The 15,318-nt window shown below is 39.3% G+C and overlaps 1 protein-coding gene and 1 long non-coding RNA gene across 2 annotated transcripts in view; both read right to left on the bottom strand.

Annotated features, from left to right (window-relative positions):
* Nucleotides 1–1,258: 1,258 nt before the first annotated feature.
* The window catches only part of LOC141775273 (uncharacterized), a 48,272-nt gene continuing 34,212 nt past the window's right edge, over nucleotides 1,259–15,318 (bottom strand). Inside the window, exons 2-3 of the long non-coding RNA XR_012595572.1 lie at nucleotides 3,029–3,214; nucleotides 1,259–2,941 (exon numbers count right to left, since the gene is read on the bottom strand). This is a non-coding gene — a long non-coding RNA (uncharacterized LOC141775273). The remainder of the gene's footprint in view (nucleotides 2,942–3,028; nucleotides 3,215–15,318) is intronic.
* Nucleotides 4,082–7,425, bottom strand: LOC141775272 (hepatitis A virus cellular receptor 1 homolog). The gene is made up of 6 exons (XM_074648453.1): nucleotides 7,266–7,425; nucleotides 6,757–7,095; nucleotides 6,625–6,681; nucleotides 6,343–6,419; nucleotides 4,803–4,896; nucleotides 4,082–4,644 (listed from the first exon to the last, which is right to left on the bottom strand). Exons 1-6 carry the CDS (start codon nucleotides 7,306–7,308, stop codon nucleotides 4,568–4,570), a joined length of 687 nt encoding a protein of 228 aa, XP_074504554.1. The 5' UTR covers nucleotides 7,309–7,425; the 3' UTR covers nucleotides 4,082–4,567.

Below are 15,318 nucleotides of genomic sequence, written 5' to 3'. Positions count from 1 at the left end.
CTTTCTGAGAGTAGCAGGAGCCTGTAAACTGCTGCTGCTGCTTTTTTCATATTAATTAAAATGAGAGTTCAAAAGGTTTCCCTCTACGGCTGAGAATATAAATAAAGTCAACAAACGTCATCACAGAAATGTCTTTACTCAGGAGTTCCTCACTCATAACTGCTCTCAGCATTTTGAGATGAATCCCTGAAAAAATGTAAATATTCAGTGATACAGTCTAAAGGAGCAGCCATATCACAAGACAAAACGTTAAAGCTGGGGTAGGCAATTTATTTTTGGCGTCATTAGGTAAAAAAATTAATGTACTACAGGTCGACCTCCACCCATCCACTCCCACTACATAAAGGGAGCTGTACGTCCTGTACTGGTACTGATTGTGAATTATACTCTGCAAAATCATCCAGCATGAACTGCATTTCTAAAAATAGACGAAAGAAGGAAGGCCCCCTCACTTTTAATGTGCAAAATTAATCTGAATGGCGCATGAGTCACAAACTATAATCCATTATGGTAAATAAAGATGAGGATTATGATGAAGAAGAAAATAGCTGCCACCCTGACAATGTTCCCCCCCTCCCAGGCTTTGGATTTCTTTACTGCAGTGAAAATGAACCTTATCTCGAGGGACTGGGTCAATTATAATTGGCACATAGTCTTATATATGTGCCATAAATATGCAGTATATTCAATATCTAATGTTGAAAACTGTAATATTGATTTCTCACTTCAAGCCTTAACCCACTCCCATATACAGTAAGTGCACAATAATGTAATCACTTAATTAAAAAACAATTTTCCAAATTTTAAAATAAGTAGAAAGGGAAAGCTCGGTGTTTTGGCACATCTTGCTCTTTTCAGGAAAATGTTACTGAAGAAAGAAACTTATGTGCCAAAAATATATGGTATATCAAAATACATTCAAAAGACTGTACTGTAACCTTATACTCTCCATCTCTCCTCCAGCCTTAACTCAATCCCACAGGTGCAAATACCTACACACAATATGAACTGTTACTTTTTACAGTATATACTAAAATAGGCTTCAGGAACACAACACAGAGGTTTCAGTTATGGTCAGTATGTTACCACCTGATTTTCAAAAAAAGTAAAATTATCTGTATAAATGTTGTATTATGATTGCATAGTGACAACTCCAGTGCTGAATAATTCAGGGTCACCTTCTTCTACAATTTTAAATGTCGTCAACGTGTTGATGTCGTCAACACATCTGTAAGAAATTGTTGTCTGTTGCTTCGAAATAGAGTCTGTTGAAAAGAAAACATTAATATGAAATGGAACATGCTGTGTTTTATCACTTCATATGAAAAAACTGCGAATAAAACAATTGATGCGAGGCAGTTAGATCTGCAGAAAAAAAATAGATTTCAAAGGCTTGGTTCATTTATGTTTTGGGTTGTCTCACTGAATGCGAGAAGGAAACAATTTGCCAAATGTAGCATCGCAGATAAGCAAAGAAAAAAAATAATTGTTTGAATGTTTGAATTTTAAACAAGTCTCTTCTGTAGAGAGACAGACCATAGTGATAACGTTATTTAAAGACAAACCGAATTAATGTGATCTTACCAGCAATTCAATTACAATATTAATATATCAAAACCCATCGATGTAATATTTTAAACTAAAATTATGTGAGTAACCGTAAGCAATGTCACCTGATTATATTCAAGTCTTAATGCTGTGATTTCCATATTTCAGTATCATTATAAATCCTCTCTGGGAGGGTGCATTTTCACCAGTTCATGTGAGGCTAAAATCTCCATATGAAACACATGAAGTACCTTTATAAGTGTATAAAGTAAGTGACACTGGTGGTGCTTTGTCTCCAGACTGTGGCAGCAGCTGAAGTGCTTCTAACAGTCTCAACATTTGAAGTAGTTTGAACTGGTGAGAGTAGAAACATGCCTTTTCCAACCTCATTACTATCTGAAAATTAAATCATCAAGAAAACTTTAGCAGGAATCATTTAGTAGATTTCACTTTTCTATAGCTTAAAAACACGTTAAACATGTTAAACAGTTTCAGTCATGAATGTACTTGAAGTGGCAGCAGTGGAAGTAGACTTAATAGTTTCTGCTGTTGGAGTTGTGTGAACTTGAAACAGAATAAAATACATTTTCCAGTCCAATTCCTTAATTTCATTTTTTGATTGTATGTTCTCCTCCTCCTCCTCCTAACCTCCTCTCATCCAGAGTAGAGCAAAGATGTGTTGAGGCAGCTCCTACTCCTGCATCTGTTCTGGCCTGTATATGCACGCTGTAGATGGCGGAAGGCTTCATGTTGCTCAGGATGACGCTCTCTCTAGTTCACATGTGGCCGTAAGGTTTTGGTGCTGCCACCTTTTAAACTGTCCTCCTGCAGAGTCACACTCTCTGTAGCTAATGCCGTAACTCTGCAGTTTCTCAGCTCAGCCCTCGGAGGCTGGTCAACGAAAAACAATGTAATATCTGTAATATTTCTTCCAATATTAAAAGAAAAACATTTTCAAAACTTTGAATGCGTCTGCAGCTTACATTTCAAAATTGTGACTTTACCCTCCAAGTGACCCCATGTTGCAAATCCAGGGGAGGACCATGGAAAATAAATTTGAAGGAGTAAAATAGGCTGTAGATTCTTTTGTTATCATTGTAATCATTTGTTCGATTGAAAGTGGGTTAACTTTTGTATTTACAGAACGAGATGACCGACTCAATTGTACTTCCGCACCCGGGTGGGTTTGCAATATCTCTCAGTACAAAGAATATAATTAGCTGTCCAAACTCTGTGCAGATTCTTGGGATTGCTTTAGTTGCTTAACCAGTTTGTGCTTGCGATAAATCATGGAGGATGTGACGGGCCTGCCGCCACCAAACACAGCAATCCAGCAAACAGTGATGGTCTCTTCCTCTACCTCTCATTTCCACCAACAAGGGGTTAGGAGTTGCTAAAAAGCAGGAAATGATGAAATATATATCTAACAAGCCATTCTAACCATCATCATTGTAGCTGAATTTTGAATGTTGCCACTCACCTGGCACAACAGCTAGTGTGTGATCATTGAATCTACAGCTGTACATCCCTGAGTCGCTCTCCTCAACCAGCCTGATGATCAGGAACACATCACCTTCATCAATGTCACCTAGCGCCTTGTCAATCTGCTGGTCACAGACGTCCTGTCTGACATGATCACTTCATCTGCACAGGCAGACATACAACCCTGAAAAAAGGCAGAAAGTGACTGCCAATAAATAATTTGGTAAGAGATATTAAATAAAATCATCTCTATGACTTTCTTACCTAGCAGTAGCCATTTAAGATTACTTTGGTAGCTAAATCAAGTCAATTAAATTCTTCTCATGTACTCATTTATATAAAATATGAGGTAGAAAATGTCACAGGAGCAATGAAGTTGAAAGACTGGACTTTTGTACGTGTCTTAGACTGCCGAGTAATCATTTTGGTGTGCTGGATGTTTAGTAACCCAGCACAGAACTTCCTCTTTCATCCCTCCCACAACTACAATATCAAAATACAAATAAGTGAGTATTTAGATTCTCCCTTTCATTAACTGCAGTATTTGCAGTTACGCACCAGATCCCAGGAGATTTATATTGAGGTTGAGGTAATTACATTTATTTCATACAGGATAATATGAACTCTTTTTTGTGCACCATAGGAAAGTCACAATAACATACAGTAGATGCTTGTAAAGGACAGAGATGCATACAGCTGCAACTATTTAAAAAAACATGCAAAGTTGACACATTGATCTTCTCACATCAGTTATGAAACAAAGTTACTGTGAACACAGTCGCACTTTCATTTTGCAACTCAAATTCATAGAAAACAGGAACAAGATTAGCGGAGTTACTCCTCGTATTATAAAACCCCTCATAACGAGGAGGTAGAAGAGAAAGACAATATTTCTTTCAGAGAATTTTAATCAAGTGTTTTACTGTGAAAATTACCAATTTCATCATAAAATGGACATAAATGTGGTCAAAATGTAATTCATGTTGACCTGAGAGTTGAGATTGAGCACAGTGTGTATTGTGGATTTATTAGTTTCATAAAACAAAGCATGTTTTTTTTATTTTACTATTTATTTTATTCTTTACTGGGCAGTTTTTCAAAATACACTTCACATTTTTTTATCAGACTTTCTTCAAAACAAGTAGACATTTGATAGATTCACATCGAGTGTACAGTGTAGTCATGGTGCAATCTGCTCTAATATGTTGATAATAATGCATTAAGTCCAATAGGTGGCATTGTGTCCACAAGTATAAACCATCCACAAGCTTTAAAGGGCTGTGAGATCTATTCTGCCATGAAAAACAAACAGCAAATTAATTAATCTGCAGGATATTCTTGCATCTTACATTTGACACACATTTGCCTTTTTCAGAGCAATCTGAGAATAGTGGGATGCTGTAAACTGGTTTAAATGGGTTCAAAGGGTTTCCCTTTAAAGCTGAGGAGGTGGATAGAGTCAGCAGCACATAACAATCAGACACATTAACAAGCAGTTCCTTTGTCCTCATAATGTTGACCATCACTACGGGACACTTCATAATACTTCATAAATGTTCTCAGCAGGGGAGGTGTTGAGATTTTCAAGCGTCTTCTTCTGCAGAAATTTTCTCCCTGGTTTGAAGAAATGCAAACGTTAAATTCGATTTCTCAGTCTATAAAAAGGGCGACCCACTCAGTGACTTCAACGGCTCAATAGACGCCCACTTTTAATGTGCAAAATGCATCTGAATGGCACATGAGTCACAAACTATAATCCATTCCATACTTACGGAAAACAAAGACGAGGATTAAGATTATGATGAAGAAGAAAATAGCTGCCACCCTGCCAATGTTCCCCACTTCCTGGAGGGCTTTGAACATTTCCTGCAATGAAAATCAACCTTATCATGAGAGACTGGGTCAATTATAATTGGCACATAGTTTGAAATATGTGCCATAAATATTCAGTATATTGAAAATAATATATTGTATAGTCAATTTGTTAGGGGTGGGGAAAATGTCTGTACAGCATAGTATCACGATATTTTGCTTGGCAATATTGCATCGATACACAGACAACAAGTATCGATCTCTTAATAATCCGGTGGTCAGTATTCTGTCTTTCAGAGGTTGTAGGGTGCTCAGTCTTAAAGCCAGAGTGAAGATACTGGTATCAAATGAAACTATAAAACCTAAGGATCGATTGGTACCAACCATGTCATGTTAGCTTGATGGGAAGAACTCTAAATAATGCACCAACTTTAGGCTAAAGTTTGGCAAAAAAAAAAACTGGCATAACCATTTCCAAAGGGGTCCCTTGACCTCTGACCTCCAGATATGTGAATGAAAACTCTGAGATGAACAGAGTGAAAACTGTATCTTATTATATAAAACAGATGTTGTCAAACTGCATAATTTGCAGTTGGAAAAAAGGTAATAAATCACAATATATCTTATTGCAATCAGCATATCGCAAAATGTTTAAAATCGTATCGTGATCGTATTGTAACCGTAACACTACAGCTTTTCATTTTAGTCACATTAGAGTCCTCATGTGTTGTAAAAAGTATAATTATTTGTATACATTTTGTACTGTGGACACATATTTGTTTTAACGTCTAACTAACTAATTTCTGTAACAGATTAACGCAACTTGCGATTTTAAGATTGTAGCGGGCTCAGTGTTAAAGCTAAAGAGAAGATACTGGTATCATATGAAAGTAGAAAACCTAAGAAAGTCAATTAGTACCAACCATGTCATATCTTGAAGGAGGCTAATAACGCTCCAAAGTTACACTATATTTTGGCGAGGAAATCATGGACATTTTGAAAGGGGTCCCTTGACCTCTGACCTCAAGATATGTGAATGAAAATGGGTTCTATGGGTACCCACGAGTCTCCTCTTTACAGACATGTCCACTTTATGATAATCACATGCAGTTTGGGGCAAGTCATAGTCAAGTCAGCACACTGACACACTGACAGCTGTTGTTGCCTGTTGGGCTGCAGTTTGACATGTTATGATTTGAGCATATTTTTTATGCTAAATGCAGTACCTGTGAGGGTTTCTGGACAACATTTGTCATTGTTTTGTGTTGTTAATTAAAAAAGCACATTTGCCCACTCCCATGTTGATAAGAATATTAAATACTTGAAAAATCTACCTTTAAGGTACATTTTGAACAGATAAAAAATGTGTATTAATTTGTGATTAATCATGATTAACTATGGACAATCATGCGATTAATCAAAATTAAATATTTTAATTGATTGACAGCCCTAATTTCCTCACTTTTGAAAAATAAATAAATAAATAAAATAGAACCATACCTCAGTTTTTGTAATTCCAATTATCGCCAACGTTTGGTGACCAACTTCCACATTTTTAGTCACAAATGTCAATATTTCTGTAAGGAGTTGAAACCATTACTACGATATATAAAATAAAGTTTATGCTTGAAATTAAATACAATGAACTACATTATGTTTTATCCCTGAATACAAAACATTGCCAATAAAAACAGCTGCTTAAAGACATTTAGATTTGCAAAAAATAGACAATTTTGATCAACATCACCACTTTTTAACATAATTAATTTATTCACTGCTCACCTTGTCTACCACCAGTAGCAAGTGTCCAGTCCTGGGTAACAGGTTGTTCCACAGGAGCTGGCAAAAAACAAAATACCGTAAGTCTGGATAATAGAGTTTATAATCAACCTGGATGATTTTCATGAGCATTACCTTCCTCCATGACCAGCCGTGTGTTGACCTTCTCGTCATTGAACCACCCTGGGATCTCGAGCCTGCAGCCGTACACGCCGGCATCGTTCTGCTGAGCGTCCAGGATGGTCAACGACACGTCTCCGTCTGTCACCCTGCCCAGCAGCTGGTACCTGGAGGACTCCCTGAAAAGCACAGCCCCGTCCTCCATGGACAAGATGGTGTCGGTGCATTTGGACCTGGGCACCGTCCCTCGTCCCCAACAGAAACTCAGGACGCCGTGAGTTTGGGCGTCATACCTACAGGGCAAAGTGACATTGTGCCCAAAGACGCCAACGACCTCGACAGTGCTGGAAGACACTGTGGAGGACGGCAAATGATTAAACAGTGTTTACAATGCAGATTGCAATTGTAATTAATAAATGTGAAGCCCCCGAAAGCATCCACACACACACACACACATCACCACTCTTGCGCCCACAGACCCACTACATATAAGAAAACCAAAAAAGCGCAGAATATCGACTCACCTTGGGTCAGGATTGAGAGGTAAAAATAACAAAGACCACGCATGAGTGTAGGTTCTTGTATAACAACGTCCCGAAGTGAGGCGAAGACGATGTTCTCCTCGCACACATTCCAGGATGAAGCGCACTGATGTTTTAACTTCCCTTTTTTGAGAATCAGGAAGGAAATCAATACCAGTCATGTCTACATCTGAAGTTGCATTCTTGTGATGACCTCACACCGCATCAGCTGTTATAAACCACATTTATGTGGTACAGTTTGATCATCGTCAGCTTTATAAAACTGCTGCACTGAGTCATTGTAATAAATCTAAAAGGAACTTTGTATGAAAATCCTCAATGGGACAGTCTAAGGCTTTAGAAAATGTCTCCTCTAGGGCCAGCAGAGAGAAGTGTCTGGAAAACAACTCAGCACAGCCAAATTACAACAACAATCTTACAGCAGTTACTGCTACAACTACTGAAGATGAACCTTTAATGACCCCTGTGGAAAATTGGGGACTTCAATCCAAAAACTGTGAGCCAGTGTAGTAGTACTCAAGACCGGTCTCAAGACCACTTTTTGAAGGTCTTGGTCTCATCTCGGAATCGACCGCATTTTTATTTTCGTCTCGTCTCGGTCACAGACAAAGAGGACTCGGGATCATATTTCAAAACCGTTCGAGTTCAACTAAATTGCCTGTTTATCGTCTGATTTATTTCTTTACATCATTACTGGGCGGCATTTGGGCGGCTGTGGCTCAGAGGGTAGAGCAGGTTGTCCACCAATCGGAAGGTCGGTGGTTCGATTCCCGGCTGCTCCGGGTCACATGTCGATGTGTCCTTGAGCAAAACTCTTAACCCCAAATTGCTCCCGAAGGCATAGCCATCGGTGTATGAATGAGTATTTAGATTAGATCCTGATGGGCAAAGTTGGCACCTTAGTAGCCTCTGTCATCAGTGTATGAATGTGTGTGTGAATGGGTGAATGCTGACATGTAGTGTAAAGCGCTTTGATTGGTCGGAAGACTAGAAAAGCGCTATATAAGTCCAAGTCCATTTACCATTACTGTGATTGCTCAAAGAAAAGAAAAAAGGAAAATTCCCATATAAAATTCACCTCAGCATTGCCTTTTGATTATATTATCAAGGCATAGTTGTCATGGTTCACCGCTACATACACACAGATATACAGTATACTGTATATGGCTATAAAGAGGTGAGTGAAGAGGAATCTTTATGTGTTATTGCTGGGTGTTTTTATGGCTTTGTGGATCTCAAAGTCTCGGTCTTGATACACTCTGGTCTTGGTCTTGACTTGGGCTACGTTCCAAATCACATAATTTTTCTTATTACTTTTAATACATACTGCAACTGCCTTTACAAAGTATGTACTGTTGCAGGCAGTATGCATACAGTTGGGACAAACTACTTCATCATAACATTGCTCCTTGAACTTTGACCCTCTTGCTCATATATTTGCTGAGCAGAGGATGGTGGGTCAGAATAGCCAGAGAAGCACGCTGGCTTGTATACTGCAAAAATGTGACCAGATGTAGTAGAACATCCTGGTATTTTTGGCATACTGCATTTGACATACTATGTATTTGGACATACTAAATCTTTTAAATAGTATGGTAGTATGGGTATTGGAATGTACAGTTGGTCTCGGTTAAGGTGGTCTTGACTTCAACACGGCTGTGAGCAGTGCAAAAGAATTCAAAAGCCAAGACGGTAATCAATTTAGCTCACAGACCACACAAGCTATAAACAGACAAGAGAAGTGGGCTTCTTGAGAACTGCTTGTGTCAGTATATAACACTTACTCAACCACAATATTTCCTGTTTAAGTGTGTGTCATCTTCCTCTGGCTTCTTTTAAACTTTCCACACAGTGAATGTGGGATTGCATGTTGTGCGTATAAATAGATTTTTTTTTTCGCTCATCTTGTTACAGGTGAGAGCTGATGTTTATAGTGTCCATCTCAAAATGGCTTGACCTCATCTCACCAAACCAACCCTGACTTCCAACCACATGCTCCAGGTTTTTTCTTTTCATCTAGTGTTTATAATAACAACCATCTCTACCCATTTGCTGTCCTTTATGAGTGAAAACAATACCCTCAGCCAAATCCTATTAGGTTTAAGAGATACCTCAGAGTGACTCATAAACTTGAAATGATCCATTTTATTAGTTTAGATGCTGAACGATACTGTAGACCACCTTGTTGTTTCTTTTTTTTTGTTATATTGTAGAATAAAGCTCTTTACCGGTCAGCTTCTTTCTAATGAACACTTTGAATTAACGGTCTGTGAACAGGCGATGCGTCCTTCTCAAATTTTCATTCCCGTCTTATTCTATTTTCACACTTTGATAGAACATTTATTTCGCAAGCATGACAATTGTTCACAGCTATGCAAATACACTTTATAGCTGCAAGCAGTCGAGTCACGAACCAGACACGGTTTGAATGTAAAGTAAAATTCACCACTGAGGGTTCCAGTTAAAGTCTGTGCGTATATATATGTGCGGACGTATGTGTGTATGCTCAAAGGTCATTGTTATATGACCATTACTAATAGGAAGGAAGAGTCAGTGCAGTGTGTGTATAAGAAGACAGCAGCCTGAGAAAAATATTTTGTCTTTGCCAGCCTTTATCTGCCCTCCGCTCACCTCGGACAGACACCGTCTCCACCGCCACGTCAACACTGTCAGAGCTGCTTTAGTGCTCCATAGATCACTGTCCTCCCACAGTGATGCCCTGTGTTTTGTCACTTCTCTTTCTCATTTCTCTTAGCTGTGACTCCATTCTCAGATTGTCCCCGATTAACAATACACATAATGAAACTGAAACCTCTCAATAGACATGAATGTGATGAGAGAATATTACTCACTAAACGCTGAATCTTGTTTATTTAATGGGTTTCTTTGTACCAATTTTTAAATTAAATAGTAGTTATAATAGAACGCATTTTACTTAACTCATAAAACAACTTATTACATCAAGTTTCTCTCTATGGTAGCATTTACTGTATTTTCTTTAAGGTATCAAGAAAATAAATGCCAATGTGCCCGCAGTATAGCAGGGACTTAAAGACCACTGCTCCCTCCATAAAACGTCTAGTTACTTGCTCAAGCTTGAAGCAAGAAGTCTTGTTTACTTTGATTTCCTGTTTGGGTTCAAATTGGAGCCCTTGTCAATCTGCTGTCCAGATAAAGGTTTAAAAATGCCCTTTAGAGCTGAATAACTGGTCTGGTTCAAAGTGCCATCACTGGGAAATCTATGGCTGGCAACCTTTTGCTGATGTCTGATAAAAACCAGGAGCAAACAGAAAAGGAGAAGTGAGGCAACGAGGTCAGTCTGTCATTTTTAGACATCATGGTGGAGGCTGGTAGCCGCTGCCTAGTCAGCTCCATTTCTGGAGGAACTGAAGCAGCGCAGAGAGACTGGGCTCGAGTTTGACCCTTTTAAAATGTAAAATAAGTAAAGAATTGAACACTAATACAATATATACATCGCCGCTCAATTCTTTGTCGATTTGAGGTTTTCCCTAGGTGATCCATCACAGCAAGCGAACGAGAGACAGCATCGATTTGCAATATTGCTGACACTAGAGGAGCCGTTGTTACCTTCGGAGCAAACATGCTGAGCTGTCAAACAGCTCATCGTTCCGTCAGATGACCTCTACGTCCTGAAGAAACACAAAACATCTGCTGGACAGGATATGGGACAACAACATGCTTGAAGATACTTCCGTCAATACTGCCCCCTATTATTCCATTATACCTCCTAAAGCACGTGTGTTTACCACTCTGCATATCAAAGTAACTTATACAAACTTTAAAAAGGGAAAAACTTGGTTTAATGTAATTCTTTAGGCATTCATATGTGTATCTGTACCACTTACATGTACTGTATATGCCCGTATATAAGAAGGACATTGTTACGTGAGCATTACTAATGGAAAGGAACATACTGTATATGAGAAAAGTTAAATGGTTGCACTGCAAAATCATCGTGAGGTGCTGCAAATGTCCGTGTGAAATGTATTTATTCATTTACTCAACACTCGATGGCCTGATGAAGACCTCGTGGCCGCCATGTTGAACAAATATTTTGTTATGACAGTTTTTATCTGCCCTCTGCTCACCTCAGATGACAGCTTGTTTTCGCCTCCACTTGTCAACGCCATCAGATAAGAAAAAAAGGCCCCAAAGAGTAAATATTATATTGTGAGCTGAGGCCCTTTTGAATAATTCACCTCTCATCTTAAGGTGTATTTATAGAGGGTTTACAGCGTAACTTGGAGCCTACTCACGAAACACACAAGTGACCCAAAATGTTTTGACGTTCAAGTGACAAAGCAAAGGGAGCAAAGGAGGAAGTCAGGTACAGAGCAACAAAGTTTGTGTAACACGGGAGACCGCTGTTCATTTCCTGTATCCAACCGACAGTCAGTGTTTCTTTTAAAGCATGACCATGATCGTCCCCTCACCTTAACGAAGAAGTCCTTTTACACCTGAGGACACATACATGCACATGGTTTTTTTTCAGATTACTTGTCTCATGCACTACTGTCAGGATATAGTGACTGTTATGTAAAAATAACTTTTTTTTAAAAATCATATTTGCGCCATTTCTACCACTTCATCTTTAACCAAATTGTTTTTTGTGCCTAAACCTAACCAAACCTAACCCATAGCATTGTCACATCATTAAAGGTACAGTGTGTAGGATTTGATGGCATCTAGTGGTGTGGTTGCAACCAACTGAGTACCCCTCCGCTCACTCCTCCCTTTCCAAAATTGCGGTAACGTGAGCCGCCGAGTGCCAAACAGTGGTAACGCCATTTGCCACGCTCAGAAGCCACCTTTACCATAATAACACTACTTTAGGAGCAACAAAATTCAGACGGCGGCTGGCGGTAACACGAACATTTCACTAGCGTGTCTGAGAACTGAAATCCTACACACTGGACCTTTAAACATATTTATATTTCAACAGTAACAGTTTTGGAAGGAACAGACAAATGATGTCATCCTGCCGATAGCAGCGTCAGATCAGAAAACGCTTCTATGTGTCGTTCTGGAGGGCATGGACAAACAACATATTTTTACATTTCATTTGGAGGGCCGCTTGTGTTTTGTCCAAAACGTTTCTGATGCCGGTAGATATTGCTGAGTGTGAAGGTAACATGACTGAAGAAGTGTCAGTAGTCTTCTCTTTGTCTGAAAAACACATCTATCAAAACCATCTTCACTGCCAACCTTCTGCTCACCACCATGATCCCCAGTCATGAATGAAACGTACATACAACGACTGCACAGAATAGTGACAAAGAAATAGATTCCCACTGTCCCTTGTATTACAATGTGAGTGAATTCTCTATTTATCGATCAGTCGTTTGGTCTATAAAATGTCAGAAAAGGTGAAAAATGTTGATCAGTGTTTCCCAAAGCCCAAGATGATGTCCTTAAATTTCGTTTTATCGACAACAAGATATTCAGTTTACTGTCATAGAGCAGTAAAGAAACCAGAAAATATTCACATATAAAAAGCTGGAATCAGAATTTTATCTTTTTTATCTATAAAAATGACTCAAACTGATTAATCAATTATCAAAATAGCTGGTGATTGATTTAATAGTTGACAACTAATTGAGAAATCGTTGCAACTCTACATTCAACATATCTGTCTAGTGTTGTGATGCTGTCATCGGGTGAAATCCAACTATAAACTATCTCAGGTGGAACGAACACGTTGTGTTAAGTATAAAGCCACCTTTGAACCCTGCAAACATTTTTGATTAATCCATGAAATCACCACAAGATAATGGGTTTTACATGGTTTCACTTTATCTGTGTGAATGAAAAAAGTAAGCATATTATAATATTCTTGGTTTTTATCACTTTACTAAACCATGAATGAGACTTAAGTGAGCATAAATTGTGTTTAGATGGAATATAGAGTAGGTTTCTTTGTCTATTTTCAGTCAATCTCTTTCTCTCCGTCCATTTATTTCTTATTTCCTCTACAAGAACATACTCTAATCTGTGTGTCTGTGTGTGTGTACAATTCATGCATGATGGATTTATGGCTGCTGCTCCCGGCGACTGTGGATCCCCAGCCCTTTCCCCACTTCTTACTTCCCACCCTCATCCCTCCTGGGAGCGTGTCTCGATGCTCCCCCCTCCTCTCTCCTATTAATATCCCACTAGGGAGAACAGAGCTCGTGGGGAGTTTTGGGAGCGGAAACGCCTCCAAGCACTCCTGGAAGACACAAAGTTGGGCGAGGAAAACAAAGAGCGACACAGATTAAGGCCAGAATTTCAGTCTGAATGTGTGAAAGAGGATTAGAAAGGGTGAGTGAGGAGAGGAAACGGGATGGAAAGTGAAAGAAGCAAGTTGGCACAGGACAGGATGTGGAGATCTGTCCCAGACATAAATACACCTGACACTCACCAGTACCAGTAGGGTTTTGAGGAAAAGAAATAGTTTCACACTGTCTCCTTTTAAAAGGACGTAGAGTTAATCAATGTAATTTTACAGTGAACGTTCACACTGCTCATTTTCTTCTCTTTCTCCTCCCACCCACATTGTGTTGGGACGCTGCCATGAATCCCGTCTCTGTTACTCATTGCACCATCGTTATGGGAGATACGGCTGCAAACTGTGTTTTCCCACAAACAATCTTTTCTGGATCAATGACTTCCCACTTGGCGGTGCTTGTAGTCATCTGTGTTGTGTACTTTGTAGCAGACCGTGGCCAAAAAAATAGACATGAGAAAGGTAGGATGCTGAGCCTCCGTGCCTACACAGCGCAAAGAGAAGAGAGCCACTGCAGGATATGAAGCTACTTAGCATTCTCATGAGTTCAGTCTCCTTCGGCACAATCGAAGGGGAAAAATGTGCAAACATAAACATGCCCTTAAAGGAAAGATGATTAGGGATGTACAGAAGAGAAGAAGTTCTCCTGACCCGAGGCTCCAGCTCTTTCTCTCCGCTGGGAAACAAAGTCCTCTTTTCATTTCTCACATGGCCCGGCCACCCCTGCTACTAACACTGGACAGAGAGATGCTGAGAAAACCAAGCGAGGACATGAGCAGGGGACCAGTATGGGAAAGATTATACTGGAGCACATAGTCCCCTAGTGGTAGTGATCTAAAATGGTTGTAATTTGTAGTTTTTACAGGTTTGGGATAGCTGAATCTACAAATTCAAGTTTTATAGGTTTAGTTTATAGATTTTAAATCCACCCATTCAAGACAACTGGAAGCTCAAAACAGGGATAATAACATTAAGGGCCAAATAAGTTAATCAAGTGCAGGTTAGAAGTTTAAGTCTTGTTGGTTAAACCCCCGCAGCTTCTATCAGTGTTTTTTCCTGTCGGTGAGTCCGAGCAGACAGAGACAAACCACAATACTGTGAATCAACCCAAGGCCACGAGTCCTCGGCGCTAAACACAGCAAGAGTCAAGGTTCATGAGAAAAGTTGGGTTCCATCTGTGCACAATTGTTCACACACACACACACATTCCTCCTTGCAGTTGTAATGCATATGGAGCATATTTTGAAGTCTATTTAACAAGCACCGACACATGAAAATATAGACAGTGATGGAGAGGTAAAAAAAGATAATTTCATCCCTCGTCACTATGCAGGTACAACTCACACAGACAATAACAAAATTTGAGTTTCAGAGACTTTGTTTCCTGCATTCTGGTGACTTTTAAAGAATGAAAATAACAAATCAAGTGCACTGCAACAGCAGGTTTTGTTAAATAGGTCTAGAAAACTGAATAATTCATCCCTCTGGCGTGAATTTGTGTGAATCTCTGGCATAAACTAATATTCATCAGTTTTTATTCATTCATTCTTTTTTTGTTTCTGCTTGTCCATTTCTTTCTCCTTCTCTCGCTCACTGAAGGTCCTTTCAGACAAAGCATGACACCGGCATCACTGCGCTCTGAAACTAATTATTTCCAATGGCTTGCACAACGGCGGCTTTTCGCTGCGGCGAGCAAAGCCCGACTTTGGGCGCTGCACGCTGTGTCGTGAGCAGAGCCGTATACTCTGG

The sequence above is a fragment of the Sebastes fasciatus genome, chromosome 10 (genome assembly GCF_043250625.1).
Source record: "Sebastes fasciatus isolate fSebFas1 chromosome 10, fSebFas1.pri, whole genome shotgun sequence".
Taxonomy (NCBI): domain Eukaryota; kingdom Metazoa; phylum Chordata; class Actinopteri; order Perciformes; family Sebastidae; genus Sebastes; species Sebastes fasciatus.
The sequence above is the reverse complement of the archived record's forward strand: the minus strand, read 5'-3'. Positions and strand labels throughout refer to the sequence as shown.